This window comes from Hyaena hyaena, unplaced genomic scaffold, assembly GCF_003009895.1.
Source record: "Hyaena hyaena isolate Hyena2069 unplaced genomic scaffold, ASM300989v1 scaffold_288, whole genome shotgun sequence".
NCBI classification, from domain to species: domain Eukaryota; kingdom Metazoa; phylum Chordata; class Mammalia; order Carnivora; family Hyaenidae; genus Hyaena; species Hyaena hyaena.
Genome location: NW_024080922.1, coordinates 1508995 through 1524874, shown reverse-complemented (window position 1 = coordinate 1524874; position 15880 = coordinate 1508995). Strand labels below are relative to the sequence as shown.

Sequence of the window (15880 nt, the reverse complement as noted above, 5' to 3'; positions counted from 1 at the left end):
CTTCTTTTAGTTACTTGTTTATTTCTCTGTCCATCCTATTCTAGGATGATCCTAGTGATTGATATGTATATGGCAGAGTGGGAGGAGAACACAACACCGTACATACAGCACTCTCTAAGAAAGACAGAATGGCACTGTATACAGTACAGCACTAAGAAATGAGGTACAAATCAACAAATCAATAATATAGTTGTGAGACAGTTCATAAGAAAACCCTAGTTTTCTTATGTTGTTCAGTTTTTCAAAATCCAATTGCTTTTCAAAATCCAGTTACTTATAATTAAGCATGCTGTTTCCATGGCTTCTTGATTCCTAAAGTTGATTCTAGAAGTAATGCTGGTGTTGCTCTCCCCAGTGTGAAAAACAAAGATCTACACACGAGTATACTCAAACAACAATGGTGTGTACACAGTTACTTGTTCATTTCTTCCCCTCTGATTTCACTATTCACTATCTATTATCACTCATTTTCTAAGATTTCCATCACTGCTTTCTTACATTTTCTCGAAATTTCCCAGCTCCAAACTGTGTTTTATGGAATTTTAATTTCAATGTTTAATTCTATGTGTTTCTTGTTCTTTGTTACCTTATCACTGTATCCTGTTTCTTTGTTTTTTTTAAATATTTTTATTTATTTCTAGGAGAGAGAGAGAGACAGTGTGAGCAGGGGAGGGTCAGAGAGAGAGAGGGAGATACAGACTCTGAAATAGGCTCCAGGCTCTGAGATGGCAGTCAGCACATAGCCCGATGCGGGGCCCGAACCCACAAACCGTGAGATCATGACCTAAGCGAAAGTCGGACGCTTAACCGACTAAGCCACCCAGGCGCCTCAACTGTATCCTGTTCTTGTTTCACAAATGCTTATGGGTTCTCTGAGATTAATAATAAACAGACACAATTAATATGCTTGTTACTATCTCTCTTCGCAAGGGTCACTCCTTCTATCTGTTTTGGTTTCCACATTTGATGTGGGAGCCCTCCTTGACTGTTCACTCTGAGGGATGACCTACTAAAACTGGACTGTGTTGGTAGCATTTATTAATGGATAAGCTTTCCATTAGGTGCTTCCTCAGGGATCCAGTTTACTTGAGGGGATGTCTAGTGTCAAAATGTGGAATATTATTCTCTAGAGATATTCAGTTTCTCTACAGAATTCCAATCATCACCCACCCTCTTGTTCTGTTCCCAGCTCATCTCATGCCAGGGAAGAGATTCCTAGCTGTCTGTGTTCTACATTCATGAGTGGCCTCAATTTTTTCCTTATATATACATGTACATATACATACACACATGCATTCATAGCAATAATCATTTTTTAACTGTAAATAACCTGAAAGGTCTTAAATTTGATCTATGGCCAAATCAAAAATAAAATTCACCACAGAAAAGAGAAAGTATGAAGAGAATATGTGGAATGTTACAAATATGCCATTTGTGATGGCCACTGAATTATGTGCAAGAGGAAAAATAATAAAAATAATCTAAATACCTTTTTTTAAAACCAAGAATTAAACAAATTGTGATACAGCTACTCAATAGTATAAATGTGCTGATATGAAAAAATTTGTCATTTATACTATGCCAAGCCCCCCCTCAAAAGGTGGCATTTGTAGTGTTAATGATCCCATTTATAAAAATACCATATTGTGTATCTGTGCATATGTATATATATGTTTGGGGATATGAACTTAATGTGCTAATATGTGACATATTAATATATATTAATAATTTTAAATACACATATGCATGTGGTATGTTAACACAATTTCTGAAATAATATGCCAACAAAAACAGGGACAATAGGAGAGAACAGCAACAGAATGTGTAAGTCAAAAAGCAGATGGTTGAGAGTAAACAGACCCAAGAAAGCCAACCCTTTTCTCAAGCCAGGAGTGAGCAGAGCTGAGAATAAACCCAAATCTCCATAGACTTTTCAATAAAAATTGGCTGAAGAAGTACGTGTGAACATGAAAAGTGGAGGAAGCAGCCTAACATAAGAAACATTAGGCAAGCATTATTCAAAAGGCTGTTAGATCCCTAGGTCCTCACCCCTGCCACAGGCTGCTAGAAGACTACTCTTCTGAAGGCTTATTTTCTGAAGACAGTGAAAACAGGATTTGTGGCCTAGGCAAGGCTAAAAACTACTGAAGGTGCAGGTACAGATGTGATGCTGAACTCAGTGGGATCAGTGAACTAAAAATGCTAAGAATTTCCCCTCCTTCCTTCCCTTAACCCTCAACTGGATCCTAAACACTAGAGGCCATTTGCTTACCCTCCCAGTCAAGGCTGAAGACTCCTCTCTGGAATGCAACCGGACTAAGACCTAAAGATCTGACAGTAGTCTTCTCCAAAAAATGGCCCACACAGATTACCTTATAGTGAAACTAACTCAGAGTTGACAAGTCCCAACTATGTGCTCAAGATTCCTAATCGGGAGAAGACAGACAAGGAAAAAGTCTTTCACAATAAGGCAGGAAAAAGCAAACTGGAAGTAACTAACCATGCAAAAGAAGAACAAAAAATTTACAATATCCTTTGGAAAGAGCAAAACCAGAAAGGTTATGATCCTATACCCATCTTAAGAGAATGGTATGAGAACATGTAGAAAATAAAGAGCTATTGAAAATTAAAAATATTACAGCTGTCACTAAGCATTAGAGCAGTGTATTAAATAGTTTTTAAAAGAATAAGAAGATGGGGCACCTGGGTGGCTTATTAGTAGGCTGAGCATCCAACTTTGGCTCAGGTCATGATCTCACGGTTTGTGAGTTGAGCCCCACGTCAGGCTCGCTTCTGTCAGCCTGTTAGCACAGAGCCCACTTCAGATCCTCTGTCCCCCTCTCTCTGCCCCTTCCCTACTCGTACTCTCCCCATAAAATAAATAAATATTTTTAAAAAAATAAAAAAAATAGAAGACAAAATGGAGAAAATTTCTAAGATACCAGAAAACTAAGACATAAAGAATCAATAACCTTACCCCCAAAACGATAAACACATTAAAATATACTATAGAAAGTACAATACTGATATAATAGTAAATAAAAATATCCAACACCCCCCCCCCCAAAAAACAAGCAAGAACAGTAAAATGCAGAGGAAGGAATAATCAACAAACTAATTGAAGAAAAGCACCTAAAACAGAAAGGTTCAAGTTTCTAGAATGAAAAGAGCCTAGCAAGTACACAAGACAGTGGATGAAAATATATCCACACAAGGCATAATCACCATGAAAGTTTAGGACATTAGAAACAAAGATTCAAGATTCCAAAGAGAAGGAAAATCCAAGAAAAAACCCCCAAAACAAAAAAAAACCCAAGTGATAAAACAACTCAGACAGAAAGAATCAGGAATTGTAAGGGCTCTGAACATCACAGAAACAACATCAGAAAGGAGAGCTGAGGGGCACCTGGGTGGTTCAGTTGGTTAAGCATCTGACTCCTGATTTCGGCTCAGATCATGATCTCACAGTCTGTGAGTTCATCAGGCTGTGTGCACTGACAGTGCAGAGCCTGCTTGCAATTCTCTCTCCCCTTCTCTCTGCCCCTCCCTTGCTCTCTCTCTCTCTCTGAAAATAACTAAAAAAAAAAAAAAAAAAAAAAAAAGACAACTGAACAATGCTAATAAACTACTGAAGGAAAAACATTCAACTCCGCTAAACCATACACTGAATAAAGATATTCTCAGATGCACACTGTCCCTAAAAATTTGCCCTTCTCCTCACTCATTCTTAAAAAGTTACTAGAGAATATGCTCCACCACAACAAGAGTACCCCAACGAGTAAAACAGACATGAGATGCCAGAACCAAGGAATTCCAAGGGCTACTCTGAAGAGTGATCCCCAGAGCAGGATCTCCCCAGGGAGCTATCTGTGTCCCAGATGCAGAAGGAAACCAGTCCATGCTAACACAGTGTCGTTTCCAAAGAAACAGCAAGGACCACCATCACTAAGATGCTTGCTGCCACCATTCCGTCTGAATGAATTTAAATAGATTTAGCTTGTTTTAACAATGTGTTGATGAAACTCCAGCTCTCCCCTCTATGTCTTGCAAGGTGTTACCTAGATCGGCAGACTACCATCATTTTACCCAGCAGAAACACTTTGCTCTGACTCCACCTGAAAGCTAGAAGTTTATTTGGTAAATCCTAGAATCAGAGAACACAGAGTAGCTTACTACCCCCCTGCTCCTGTTTGTCCTGACTGTGGTGAGCCCCGATGTTTCCCAGAACCCCCTTCTGACTCTGCCCCACTGAACTCCCTCAGAAATGCTTCTGCAAACTCTCAGAGCTGCTGAATATGAAATGAGAATATGACCTACAGACTCTGTTCAACATTCTCCAGGAGCCTTCACAGCAAGGCTTGTGCTTGCTACTCTGTTTTTTAAAAATTAATCTGTTCTTCAGAAATATGTATTTGTTTAATATACACATACAAATTTATTCAAAAGAAAAGTTAAGGAATGGTCACACTAAATTCAGGTTATTAGTTACTTTTGGGACAGAAATGCAAAATTCTTTTAAATAAATACTATTTGTTCACCACTATGGTAGACACATCAATGTTAATATTCATACTATTCTTTAGTTATATTTCATTTGGCCTCAGAGATTAATAGCAATAATGCCATTATGAAAGAGATCATAATAGGTGTAATCAAGATAAACGAAATTTGGTATTCTTAACAAAAACTCAGTATGTTATAGTCTAGTATTACATAACACAAACCATGCGTTGCAACATGAAAGGATGGTACCTGAGGAAAAAAACAAAGTAACAGTACTGTAGGGTGGATAATAAATTGTAACTAAAATTTAATGATGCCTTTAGATCTACTAATCACAGAAGTACCTCCAAACCTCAATCAATGGGTAATTTTATTTCAAGTAATAACAGGCAACAAAATTCTGGCCCAATTAAAGAACAGTAAATTGGCTTTACAGAATTTGATTCATAACAACTAAAAACATAGTTGCACACAACAGGATATTTGTTAAGGTTTACCTTGAAGTCCATTGAGGATAGAAGTAATTTCTATGGATTTAATATGAGCTGTATCAGAGTTTTTGGCATCAGTAAGATCCAGTTTGGATACCATTTCAGGAGATGGATTTGTCTGAAAAGGTGGTTTTGATAAGCGCCGAAGTTTACAGTTTTTAGGAGAGTATTTTTCATCTTTGTCTTTTTCTTTGTCTAATTTATTCTAGGTTAAGAAAAAAAGGATCTCATGTTAGCCAAAGTTTATCATGAGGTATTTACTGTAACAATGCTAATACTTATTTTAAATTCAAAGTTGAATTTAAACATATATTAAACAATATGAAAAGAAAGACTATAGAAGCTCCTCTAAATAGCCAGAGATGGTTTTTTGTTCCAAAAGTATTGCAGGATGAACAAAAAGTTTTTGTCTAATATTTACATTTTAATAGTGGAAGTGAACTAGAGATCCCATAAACAATTCAGACTAACAAACCTCATCTTAATAACTGGTGTTACAAATTCTACAAAATTAAATCACAATAGGCTTAAATATTCATTAAAAAATTTCAACCTGGTAGTTTTAAAAACTTGCAACATTTTCAATATAAAATGTAGGCTGGGAATGACAAAATTCCAAACATATTCATTTAGTTGACAACTGGGAACAATTCTACAAATGATCTGTTATGAAGTTAACTTGGAAACAACATACCTGCTCATTGGTAAATTAAGATTTCTGGAAAAAATGAGATTTTCTCAAATTGTTTACAAATAAGATGAGCAGAAGCTAACTAAAATACTTCCTGGAAGCTGTTTTTTAATTTTGGTTTTAAAATAAATTATAGATGGGGTGCCTGGGTGGCTCAGTCAGTTAAGCGTCCAACTTCAGCTCAGGTCATGATCTCACGGTTCATGGGTTCGAGCCCCGCGTCGGGCTCTGTGCTGACAGCTAGCTCAGAGCCTGGAGCCTGCTTCAGAATCTGTATCTCCCTCTCTCTGACCCTCCCCTGCTCATGCGCGCTCTCTGTCTCTCTCTCAGAAATAAAAACATTAAAAAATTTAGAAAAAATAAACATTAAAAAACCCCATAGAAGCAAGTGGTAAAATGGTCTCACCCTGCCTCAAATTAATTAACATAGTAGCTGCCCCTTCAGCTAAAGATACTTTGTGTTGTTCTTAAATGCACTTATCCATCTGGCCAGCCATTTAACATTATTATTTTCTATTACCANTTCTCTCTCAGAAATAAACAAAAACACTAAAAAAAATTTTTTTAAATAAATTACAGGGAAAAAAATCACATCTAGACAAGCTTCCTAAATGATGTAGAGCGTGATGGAATAGTAAACAACTCTGAAACCCTTTTATACAGGTCAGACCACAGACTCTCAGTGACTATTTTCACACTTCTCCCCAAGATGGTATATGACAGAAGATGATTCATTACATATTATGGATGTTTTGGGGTAATGGTTCTCCAAGGGTAGTCCCTGGACCAGCACCCTGAGTTGCAGCTACTGAGCTGCTATATCAAAACTTGAGAACCAGACCCAATTTTACAGCGAGAAAAGAGTAATCACTTGGGGGGAAAGCTTGCACTATTTGGGGCCAGTAGCAGGAAAATAACAGCTCTTCACTGTGACTATGAGGACTGAATTTCAGAAGAACCATCAAGCACCTCAATCATTCAAAGTATAAAAAGGCCATTAAAAAGAAAAATCTTTTAAAAATTAATAGTCGGCTTTCCAATAAAACAGTTAAAAGATTTAGTTTTAGAATATATAAATCTATCATACAGAAAAGTAACATTAATTTCCATACAAACTCATTAACAGAGTCTCCATGGCCCATCTACCGTGTGGCTCACAGGGTTTTGTGAACACACCCTAAGCTACTGCTAATACAGTCAACTAAAGACGAGGAGAAAAAGAGCAGGTACAAACAGGCTTTCCTCTGCCTTCAGATACCTCCTTTTCTTCCTCCGAATAGTTTACAGCCCTTGCACTAAGCCAGGCTCCCAGCCATGCTGTTTTGTGGCTCCTAGCTGGAGCTGAGGGGGCACAAAGGGACTGAAATAAGTGAAATCTGGCTGGGTGGCCGTACACAATATCAGAACTACAAAAGCCTCAAAAATCATTTAGTACTGTTTCCAAAATACCTTTCCATAAGGTGACAATATTGACTGTACCCAAATCAAGCATTTGGTAAACTCGCTATTTTAAGAGAGTACTTCCGTTTCTATTAACACAGATGCACACACTGAAGGCATCATTTCAGAGGAAAATTAATTAACATCTATCATGCAGAAAAAAAGTACATTTAGCAAAAAGCACTCACCTTTATTTTCTTCCGATGTTTTATCTTTGGCACGTTTTTATCAGCAGGTCTTACTATTTTATCTGCTTTAATCCACTCATCATATCTAAAATTAAAGGAAATTAATATAAATATGCAAAACATCACAGAACTATGCCATAGTAAAGAAAAATTCATAAAAAGAATCATAACCTTTTAGAACAGGAAAGGACCTTGGAGACCATTTAGTTCAACTTCCTGGTTCAATGAATAAAGCTACCAAGGCCCAGAAAGAGAGATCAAGTGATCTACCCAAGGACATAATGTCAGTACTGGCTGAGACAAGATCAGAAAGACCTCCTGAGGTCTAAACTGGCACTCCTGACTCTCTACACCAAAGAGAAACCAAACTTGTTTGTAAAGAAACCACAATATTTTCTATGTGTTTTTGTTTTGTTTTGAAGCAGCAAGTAGACAGATTCGTTTTTGGTTTTTTCCTAGACACATCAGGAAGCCAGGGTAATATGCTCTTAATGACATCATGTGGTAGAAGAGCATAATATTGTAACTTACGGACAATGCAAAATCACCTAGGAAAAAAAAACCTTCTCATAAAACACTAGGAAAGCATTACTCGGCCAAGTTTTTCAGTATTCTGAGATGCTTCTTCCTACACGGACAGGCAGCCAAGAGTTAACAGCTCTGTCCACTCAGCGTTGACACCCTGCGTGAGTTTCACAGGGTGCAACTTATACTGACTGCAAAACAGCTATTTGTTTAAAACAAAAAAGAACGGCAGTTTACTTTTATAAAAACTCAGGAAGAAGAAACATTAAAAACAAATTAACCTCTTTTTATGTTCAAAAGTTACATATGTTTATCATGGAAAATGGAAAACTCACTGACGTTTTTAACTCTAGAACACGAACAACTGAAAATGAGCTTTTAAGTTAAATTGTCCTCATTATTCGAGGCACTAAATGAAGTAATAAAGGCCCTGAGTCAGGAAGTAAATGACTTGGGCCATTACCTGACTAATAAATTATATCCCCGTTCTAGAGTCGGCCCGGAAAGTATGCCTGGAACCACTCTTGGGCAGATACCCTGGCTGGGCAAACTACTGGCTGTGGTAAAGCTGAGGCTACCATCCCACGCAAGGTTTACGTCTGTATCTGCTGGAAGCTGTTGAGGGCCATAATAATTAGAGAGAATAAGGAAGGACAGAGTGAGTTCTAGAAAAGTCTTTACACAATCCCTGCTGGCTAGTTATGCGGCCCTGGCCAAGCCATTCTCAACACCAGACTTCATGTAATCTATATCAAATAAGACTGTATTAAAAAAATAAAACAGGGGCGCCTGGGTGGCTTAGTCGGTTAAGCGTCCGACTTTCACTTAGGTCATGATCTCGCGGTTCCTGGGTTCGAGCCCCGCGTCGGGCCCTGTGCTGACTGCCAGCTCAGAGCCTGGAGCCTGTTTCAGAGTCTGTACCTCCCTCTCTCTCTGACCCTCCCTTGCTCACGGTGTCTCTCTCTCTCTCTCTCTCCTAGAAATAAATAAAAAATATTAAAAAAAATAATAATAAAAATAAAACAAAACTGCCTATCACACAGTTTTTGAAAATCAAATATATGATAAGTACTTTGAAAAATTTTTAAACAAATATTATTATTCTACTTAACACACTCCTTTGGGTATTTATACTGGCACAGGAGCACCTACCTAAATATTTGCAGTACTTTCAACCTGCCCAGGAATACTGAAAATTGCATTATGCTTGAGATGAAAGCAATTTAGCTCCTCCCAAAATTGGAGTGGAGGTGGAAAATAAACAGAAAATATCTCTGCCCTCAGCAAAGTTGAATGTAAAGTCCCAGAAGTTGCTCTGATCTGGATATAGTTATGGAGGTCATTGCTGTGTACTTTGTTTAAAAGAAAACAAGCCTTCTGTCTTCTTATGAAATAAGTAAAGGTAGCTCATGATGGTTCTATGTAACAGCACGTGAGCTAAACACAGATAAAGCAGTTTTAGCTTTCTTAAGTGAAGACTGTGTGTTATGCAGTTAGTTGTGCAGTACAGACATTTTTACTGCCAGTAAAAACACTATGCTATTCAACTTGGGTTTTTGACATGAATTATATTTCAAATTAGGGCAAAATAGGAGCTTTCCACTTAGGATCACCACCGTGATATCGTATATTTGTATATGTTACATGGAGCACCAAATACATCAAACAAGAAAAACAAAACAAAACAGTTATTGTTTCCATAGTTAAAATGTTCACTGTGATAGAGGAAGATTTCTTTATGACTCAGAGATAATGGATGTTACTTAAATTCTCTTAGGAACAGGGTAGAAGAAACATATACAAAAACAAAACAACGGCTACCACCTTGGTACAAGCTGGTGCCCACAGCATAAGCCCCATCAGTTTACAGATGCTATCTGGTAAATCACCTTCTCCTCCACCCAATTACAAAGTAAATGCTGTAAAAGGACTGACTATCAGAAGAACTTAAAGTCATGAGTTTGGATGTGGAAAGATTGTTGGGCCAGGCAGAAAACAAAACAAAAAAATTCTGGAATTAGATGAAATAAACTGCACACACTTCTAAAATATCTGAACCATAGTAATTAAACACTATGGTCTTACTATTTTGGATGACAGTTTTGTTTTAAGAATGAATATTCTGTATGGCTTTAGGAGATGCTTGAGAAAATTCTTTAGACATGCTTCCTACTGAAGTAATTCCATGGTAACTTACAGTCCTGTAAGTATTAGCTAATATCATTTCTCCTTCATTATTTGCCTCTTTGCTGTTCTACTTTCTCAGTGCTTTTTGTCTGCTCAGGCATTCCCCTGTTTGGACACTATTCTTGTAGATTTTTTTCTTTACTCCACCAGATTTATTCTCTATTTTTATAAAATGTAGTGACACAATATTATTATTGCTATTATAATTAACAACCTCTAGAACTAGATCATGCCTTAAAAATCAATGAATTTATTTCACAGAAAACTCCGACCATGGAAGAAAATGGACTTTGCAAGCAATAGGCTTGCAAGAAAAGCACTTGGTAGAAAGTAGGAGAAAAATGGAAAAGGGACAGCCTCTGAAGATGTTCTGGTCAATACCAGAACAGTGGCTGAGGGCACGCCAGGTCCCATTCAGAAAAAGCACAGAGACGAGTAACAGACCAGCGTTAGGAAAAGCCGCATTAGGGGATTTTGGTTAAGAGACTGCTTTCAAATTCCAAAGCCCATACCAAATGGAAGCTGAGATTTCAGACATAAACGTTAACCCAGGCCAATCCTTCAAAACTTAATGATGCTCTAAATAGCACTTTAGTTGCTTGATTAATCATACAAGGGAAAAAAAATATCAGAGAATAAACTGATCGTTGTATTTTAAACATGAGAAATGTTCCTTCCCCCTTTATGTAATCACTCAGAGTGTCATTCAAGTGTCCTGTTTCCTACACAGAGGATTTAAAAGAACAGGAAGGAGAGATACATAAAGTCATGAGGGAGAAAAAACAAAAACTGGTGCCCCTCAAAAAACCCCACAACATTTCCTACAGACACTAACTTATGTAAGAAAGAGGCCAACTTAATTTTTATTTTACTAATGCCAGTTCATTTAAATAAAGGAGGTAATATTAGTGGGTCAAGACACTGATTCCCTATCAAACACCAAGAATAAAAACTTGAATGAAGAGCATTTAGTTCAGAACTACAAGAAGTTGTTGTTTATTCTATGTAAACGATGACTTTTAATCCTGTATATTTAATATATATTTTAAAAAGACTCCACATTTGCTATACGCATAATTAAGAAAGTCACTGAAGAGAGAAAATGAGAAAATTCAGCTCAAATTCAAGTATCTTCAATACCATAATAACTGCAATTACTGGAAGGGTCAAAGAGCAGCAAATTGCAGCTAAGAAACAGAAGACTGTAAAATAGGTCTCAATTTCTCCTTAGGGTATCATATCAAGTAAGACAGCCATTCATCCCTCAAAGTACATTCTTAAAGAATATAAGAATCTTAATAACTAAGTGAAATGTATTCTTTTAATTGAAAAGAATTAAAAGAATTTAATTTTTCTGGTCCTTTTCTCAGACATCCTCAAATACACAAACATGCTGTCCTTCCCTTGGCTACACTGGTCCGGGGCTCTCCAATACTCTTGATTCTGCTTTAAGGTGCACAGAGGGAATCAAGAGCACATATTTTGATGCAGTCTTTCCACTGCATTGGAAGAACACTACTTAACAGATATATAGGCTAACAGATCTTCAGAGAAACCGCTTTTTATCATTAAATACCTAGACTTCTCTTCAAGGTTGGTAGGCCTGTAGCCGTGAGCTATCATGTTTAGTGACAATGTTGTTTGAGAACCGGGAGAGAAACGAGGCTAACCAGTGGGCCTACAAAGTGACTTGAAGCTCTGGATCCAAATAGAGTCCTAGGAGAACGTCAAGCAAACCAATGGTCTGCATTATTGATATAAACTGTCCTGCCTTCAATTAGACATTACCTTTAGGAATTAGGATCACAAGATAGTAACTGCCCTTTCTGTGACAAAATGACATATAGTTTGCCATGGCACAAAGAAAAGAGGATTACTGAATTTTTCCACTTAAAAGTAAATATTGAAAAATGAAGAAAAACAAATACTGAAACAAATAATAAAAATACTGAACTTAAAAAATTACTGAATTGGAAAATAAAGTCTGTCAGTAATTAGACCATACTTTTCCAATTATCAATTCACTGTAATTAATGCATGACATCTACACAGGTATCTCATCTGATATTTAACTAGAATATTAAGGAAAATATTTCAAAAACACATGCGTGGCGTATCTCAGAAGATATTTCTACTGAGATCATCAAATATTCAACTAATGGAACGAACATGAAAGAAGAGATGCATGAGCAATTCCTTTAAGGTCTGCTCCCTGACCTGTACAAAATGAAGGAGCTGGACCAGATGATCCCAGAAGTAAAAAATTAGATGAAACTCCAGACTGAAAGTACCCAGGGGGCTTACTCATCTGATAAAGACTTCTTAGAAACCTACGATGTGATGGGTTCTGTGCTATGCACCAGGCATTCAAGAATGAGTGTAGTGCAGCTTCTTTCCCCAGGAGCTGACAGCGTAACAGAGAACATGACCCTAAGCGGTAATTACAGAAGTACCAATACAAACCTTCCAAAACAGCCACATAGAGATTTGCATTTTTTTAATTGCTGAATTAAAATATTCATACAGAGCTAGAAGGAACCATTCAGAGACCATAATGTACTTGCTCTCACCAGAGAAATCAGCTTTCTGATTTTTGTTTGGATGTGTTGGCAAATTGTCTAAGAAATCACTTAGCAATAATAAAAATGGAAAAGAATATTAATCAACCAGATAGGAGAAACCAAAATGGTTACTGTTGCCCATGTCAATTTCGATTTGGGTTCTTCTTAAACCCAACCAAACCACTTTCAAAGAAATATTATCAGTGTGTATTAACACATCCCAAAAGACATAACCTTAGAGATTAAACTATAAAATAATTACATGCAGAATAAAGTTATTTTAAAAATAATTTCACAAGCAAAACCAAACTGCCGTAATATTTAAAAGCTCACTATTTGAAATATGTACACAGTTATAAAAAAGACAAAACCGAAGAACCAAGCATTAATTTAGGAAAAATTTAAAATCATCTGTATTTTTTTCTCTGTAATGAACAGACTCCTTAAATAACTGCTGAATGATGTGTATTTTATATCTTGCCTATCTATACACAAAACGTTAATCCGTGTCATATAACAAACTCGAGTTTTAAATCTCACATCTAAAGTGGAAATTTAGGCAATCTTACAAGGAAAGATTTTCCCTCTGAATGGTTAGAGTAAAAAATTATAGGAAAAAAAAGTATGACGCTGTAATAGGAAATGAGACCAAATCATATGAAAAACAGCAATACTTATTAATTATAAACTATAAGCTACTGTATCGATATTGACCTACTTTATGAGTTTTCTATAATAATCTCAATTTACACATATATTTTTAATCTGAGAGAATATCTAAATCAAAATTCATGAAAGGCCCACTGGACACAATTGAATGCTTTCTGTCATGTACTTAAGATAAAACAAAAATAAAAGCATTATATTATTGAAAAAATAAAATTCTAAGCATGCTATTAACATTTCATAGTTCCACATCATGTAACAGTTCTTGTTAAATCCACATCAAAGACACAGGAATGGTGTTCACCATGAAAAAGAACATAATGACAATAACTTGAATATTATAGCATAATTCATATTAATATTTGACACAAACAGCCCAAGTGCATGGTGTAAGTAACTATATTGGTTGGTTTTCCCAGAAAGTTTAAGTCTTTAAAATGAAAAAAGGTATAGGTCTTTAGGCAGATGTAGTATGTAATGTTAAGAACACATCACAGGTATTGTATCAGGCTTATGGAGATCACGACACATGGTTAACAATTGCGGCACTCACTGTATTTTGTGACACAGATACTGACTTTTAAAAGCACCTTAAAAATTTACTTTTTTAACATGTGATATATTTAGAGGATTAGGAGTTATGCACAGTTAGGAAACTATACTGATGTACCTACCAATCTACAAAACCACCAAATGTACAGGTCCACATTTACGTTTCACCTTAAACATGCCTGCCAATCTACAAAAACTACTGAATGGAACAGGTCCAACTCAGTAAACACTCTAAGTTGAATACACAAAGAAAGAAAGCCCTTCTGAGTGCAAAATAGCCAAGCTACTAATCTTTTTTCATGAAGGAAATATTTATTTTCACTTGCACTCAGAAACTAGAGTCAACTCAAAAGTCTTATTTTAAAGTAAAAATATTTTTATGTTCATTTTATTCACTGCTTTTAAACTTTATTTTCATTTTCTCTACATGTACGACTGATGATACAAAGCATTTGCATACTGCACAAGAATTTTTCACATGAGTGGTAACACAGCCCTTTGACTGCCATGGTACTTTTTAGTTTTAATATGCTTTACAGCATAAACATAAGTGAATAGGCTGGGGGACTGTGACAGAGGGTTAGGGAAGTGAGAGTTTGGAAAAGATGACGAGGGAATGGGACACAGGAGGAAGAACATGTGAAGGGACCTGGAAGGCCTGGACCGCATGGAGCCTGGTTGGGATTCTCTCTCTGTCTCTCTGCCCCTCCCCTACAGGCATGTGCAATCTCTCACTCTCTCTCAAAATAAATAAACTTTAAAAAAAAAAAAAAAAAAAAAAAAAAGATGGAGCAATGTTCCCTCCCGGGTTCTAAAACAAGTTTGCTGATATTCACTTGGAAACCCCAGTCAAATGCTCCTCATTTATAATTCTTTAATTTGCACACTATAGCAGTAAACTTTCAGGAGTGTTTTGCTTTCCTGTCATTACCAGAATAATTGTTTTAAAGCCCAGGAATAGAACAACTCTGTACTCTCTTATCACCATTCCTAAGTCCGATGGCATACCCAATCAAAGTATGGCAGGGATCAGATGACGTGGAAGTAAAAGAAGAAAAAAAAAAAAAGTAAGGATGTAAAACACTCTGAAGATGGAAGGAAGAGGAATATGAGAGAAATTAATCTGAAGTGACATAAAAATTCTTATAAATTCTTATAAAGGAACAAAAGGAGACAGAGTAGAAGGAGAGTTACAGATCAGGAGTATTTCCCATCACATTCATTTTAGTCTCACTCTCAAACCCATTTTGGCTGCTAATTAGGAGATGGGCTCTTCATATGACAAAAAGAAATCATAAAAACTATCATACATACTTTTATAAAAATTAAAATGGATCAAAAATTAAAGTATTAGAACTAAAAGTATAGGGGCACCTGAGTGGCTCATTCAGTTAAGCATCTGACTTCAGCTCAGGTTGTTATCTCGCGGTTGATGGGTTCAAGTCCCACATGGGTCCCCCTCTGCTGTCAGCACAGCCTGCTTTGGATCTTGTCCTCCTCTCTCCCTGCCCCTCCACCACTCATGCTCTCTCTCTCTCAAAACTAAACAAACATTTAAAAAAAAAAAGAACTGAAAGTATAAAATTCTTAGACGAAAACATGAAAATTTTCACAGCACTGCATTTGGTGATGTATTCTAGGATACACCATCGAAAGCATGGGCAACAAAGAAAATAATGGATGAATTTGGACTTTATCAAAATTTAAAACTTTTGTACATCAAAAGACAGTATCAAGAGAGTGAAAAGATAATTCTGTGGGTTCACAGGATGGGAGAAAATATCTGCAAGCCATGCATCTGAGAAAGGATTAATGTATAGAACATATGAAGAATGCCTACAACTCAACAACAAAAACACTTCAGAAAGGAGCAAAGGGCTTCAAGAGACATTTCCCCAAAGACACACAAATACCCAATAAGTACGTGTTACTAGTCATTATAAACATGCAGATCAAAACCAAATGAGATACTAAGTTAGCTATAATAACCATTCTTTAGAAACAGAAAATAACAAATGTTGGTGATGATTTGGAGAAACTAGAACCCTAATGCAATTCTGGTATGAATGTAAAATG

At 36.5% G+C, this 15880-nt stretch overlaps 1 protein-coding gene across 5 annotated transcripts in view; it reads right to left on the bottom strand.

Annotated features, from left to right (window-relative positions):
• The window catches only part of ARID4B (AT-rich interaction domain 4B), a 145732-nt gene that overhangs the window by 17956 nt on the left and 111896 nt on the right, over positions 1–15880 (bottom strand). For all 5 annotated transcript variants that reach the window (XR_005530957.1, XM_039247167.1, XM_039247169.1 and 2 more), the window contains 2 exons: positions 7314–7398; positions 5001–5199 (listed from right to left, as the gene is read on the bottom strand). Coding sequence is in view for 4 of the 5 variants with exons in the window: in XM_039247167.1 (XP_039103098.1) it covers positions 5001–5199; positions 7314–7398 (284 nt within the window). In the remaining variant the exon portion in view is untranslated. The remainder of the gene's footprint in view (positions 1–5000; positions 5200–7313; positions 7399–15880) is intronic.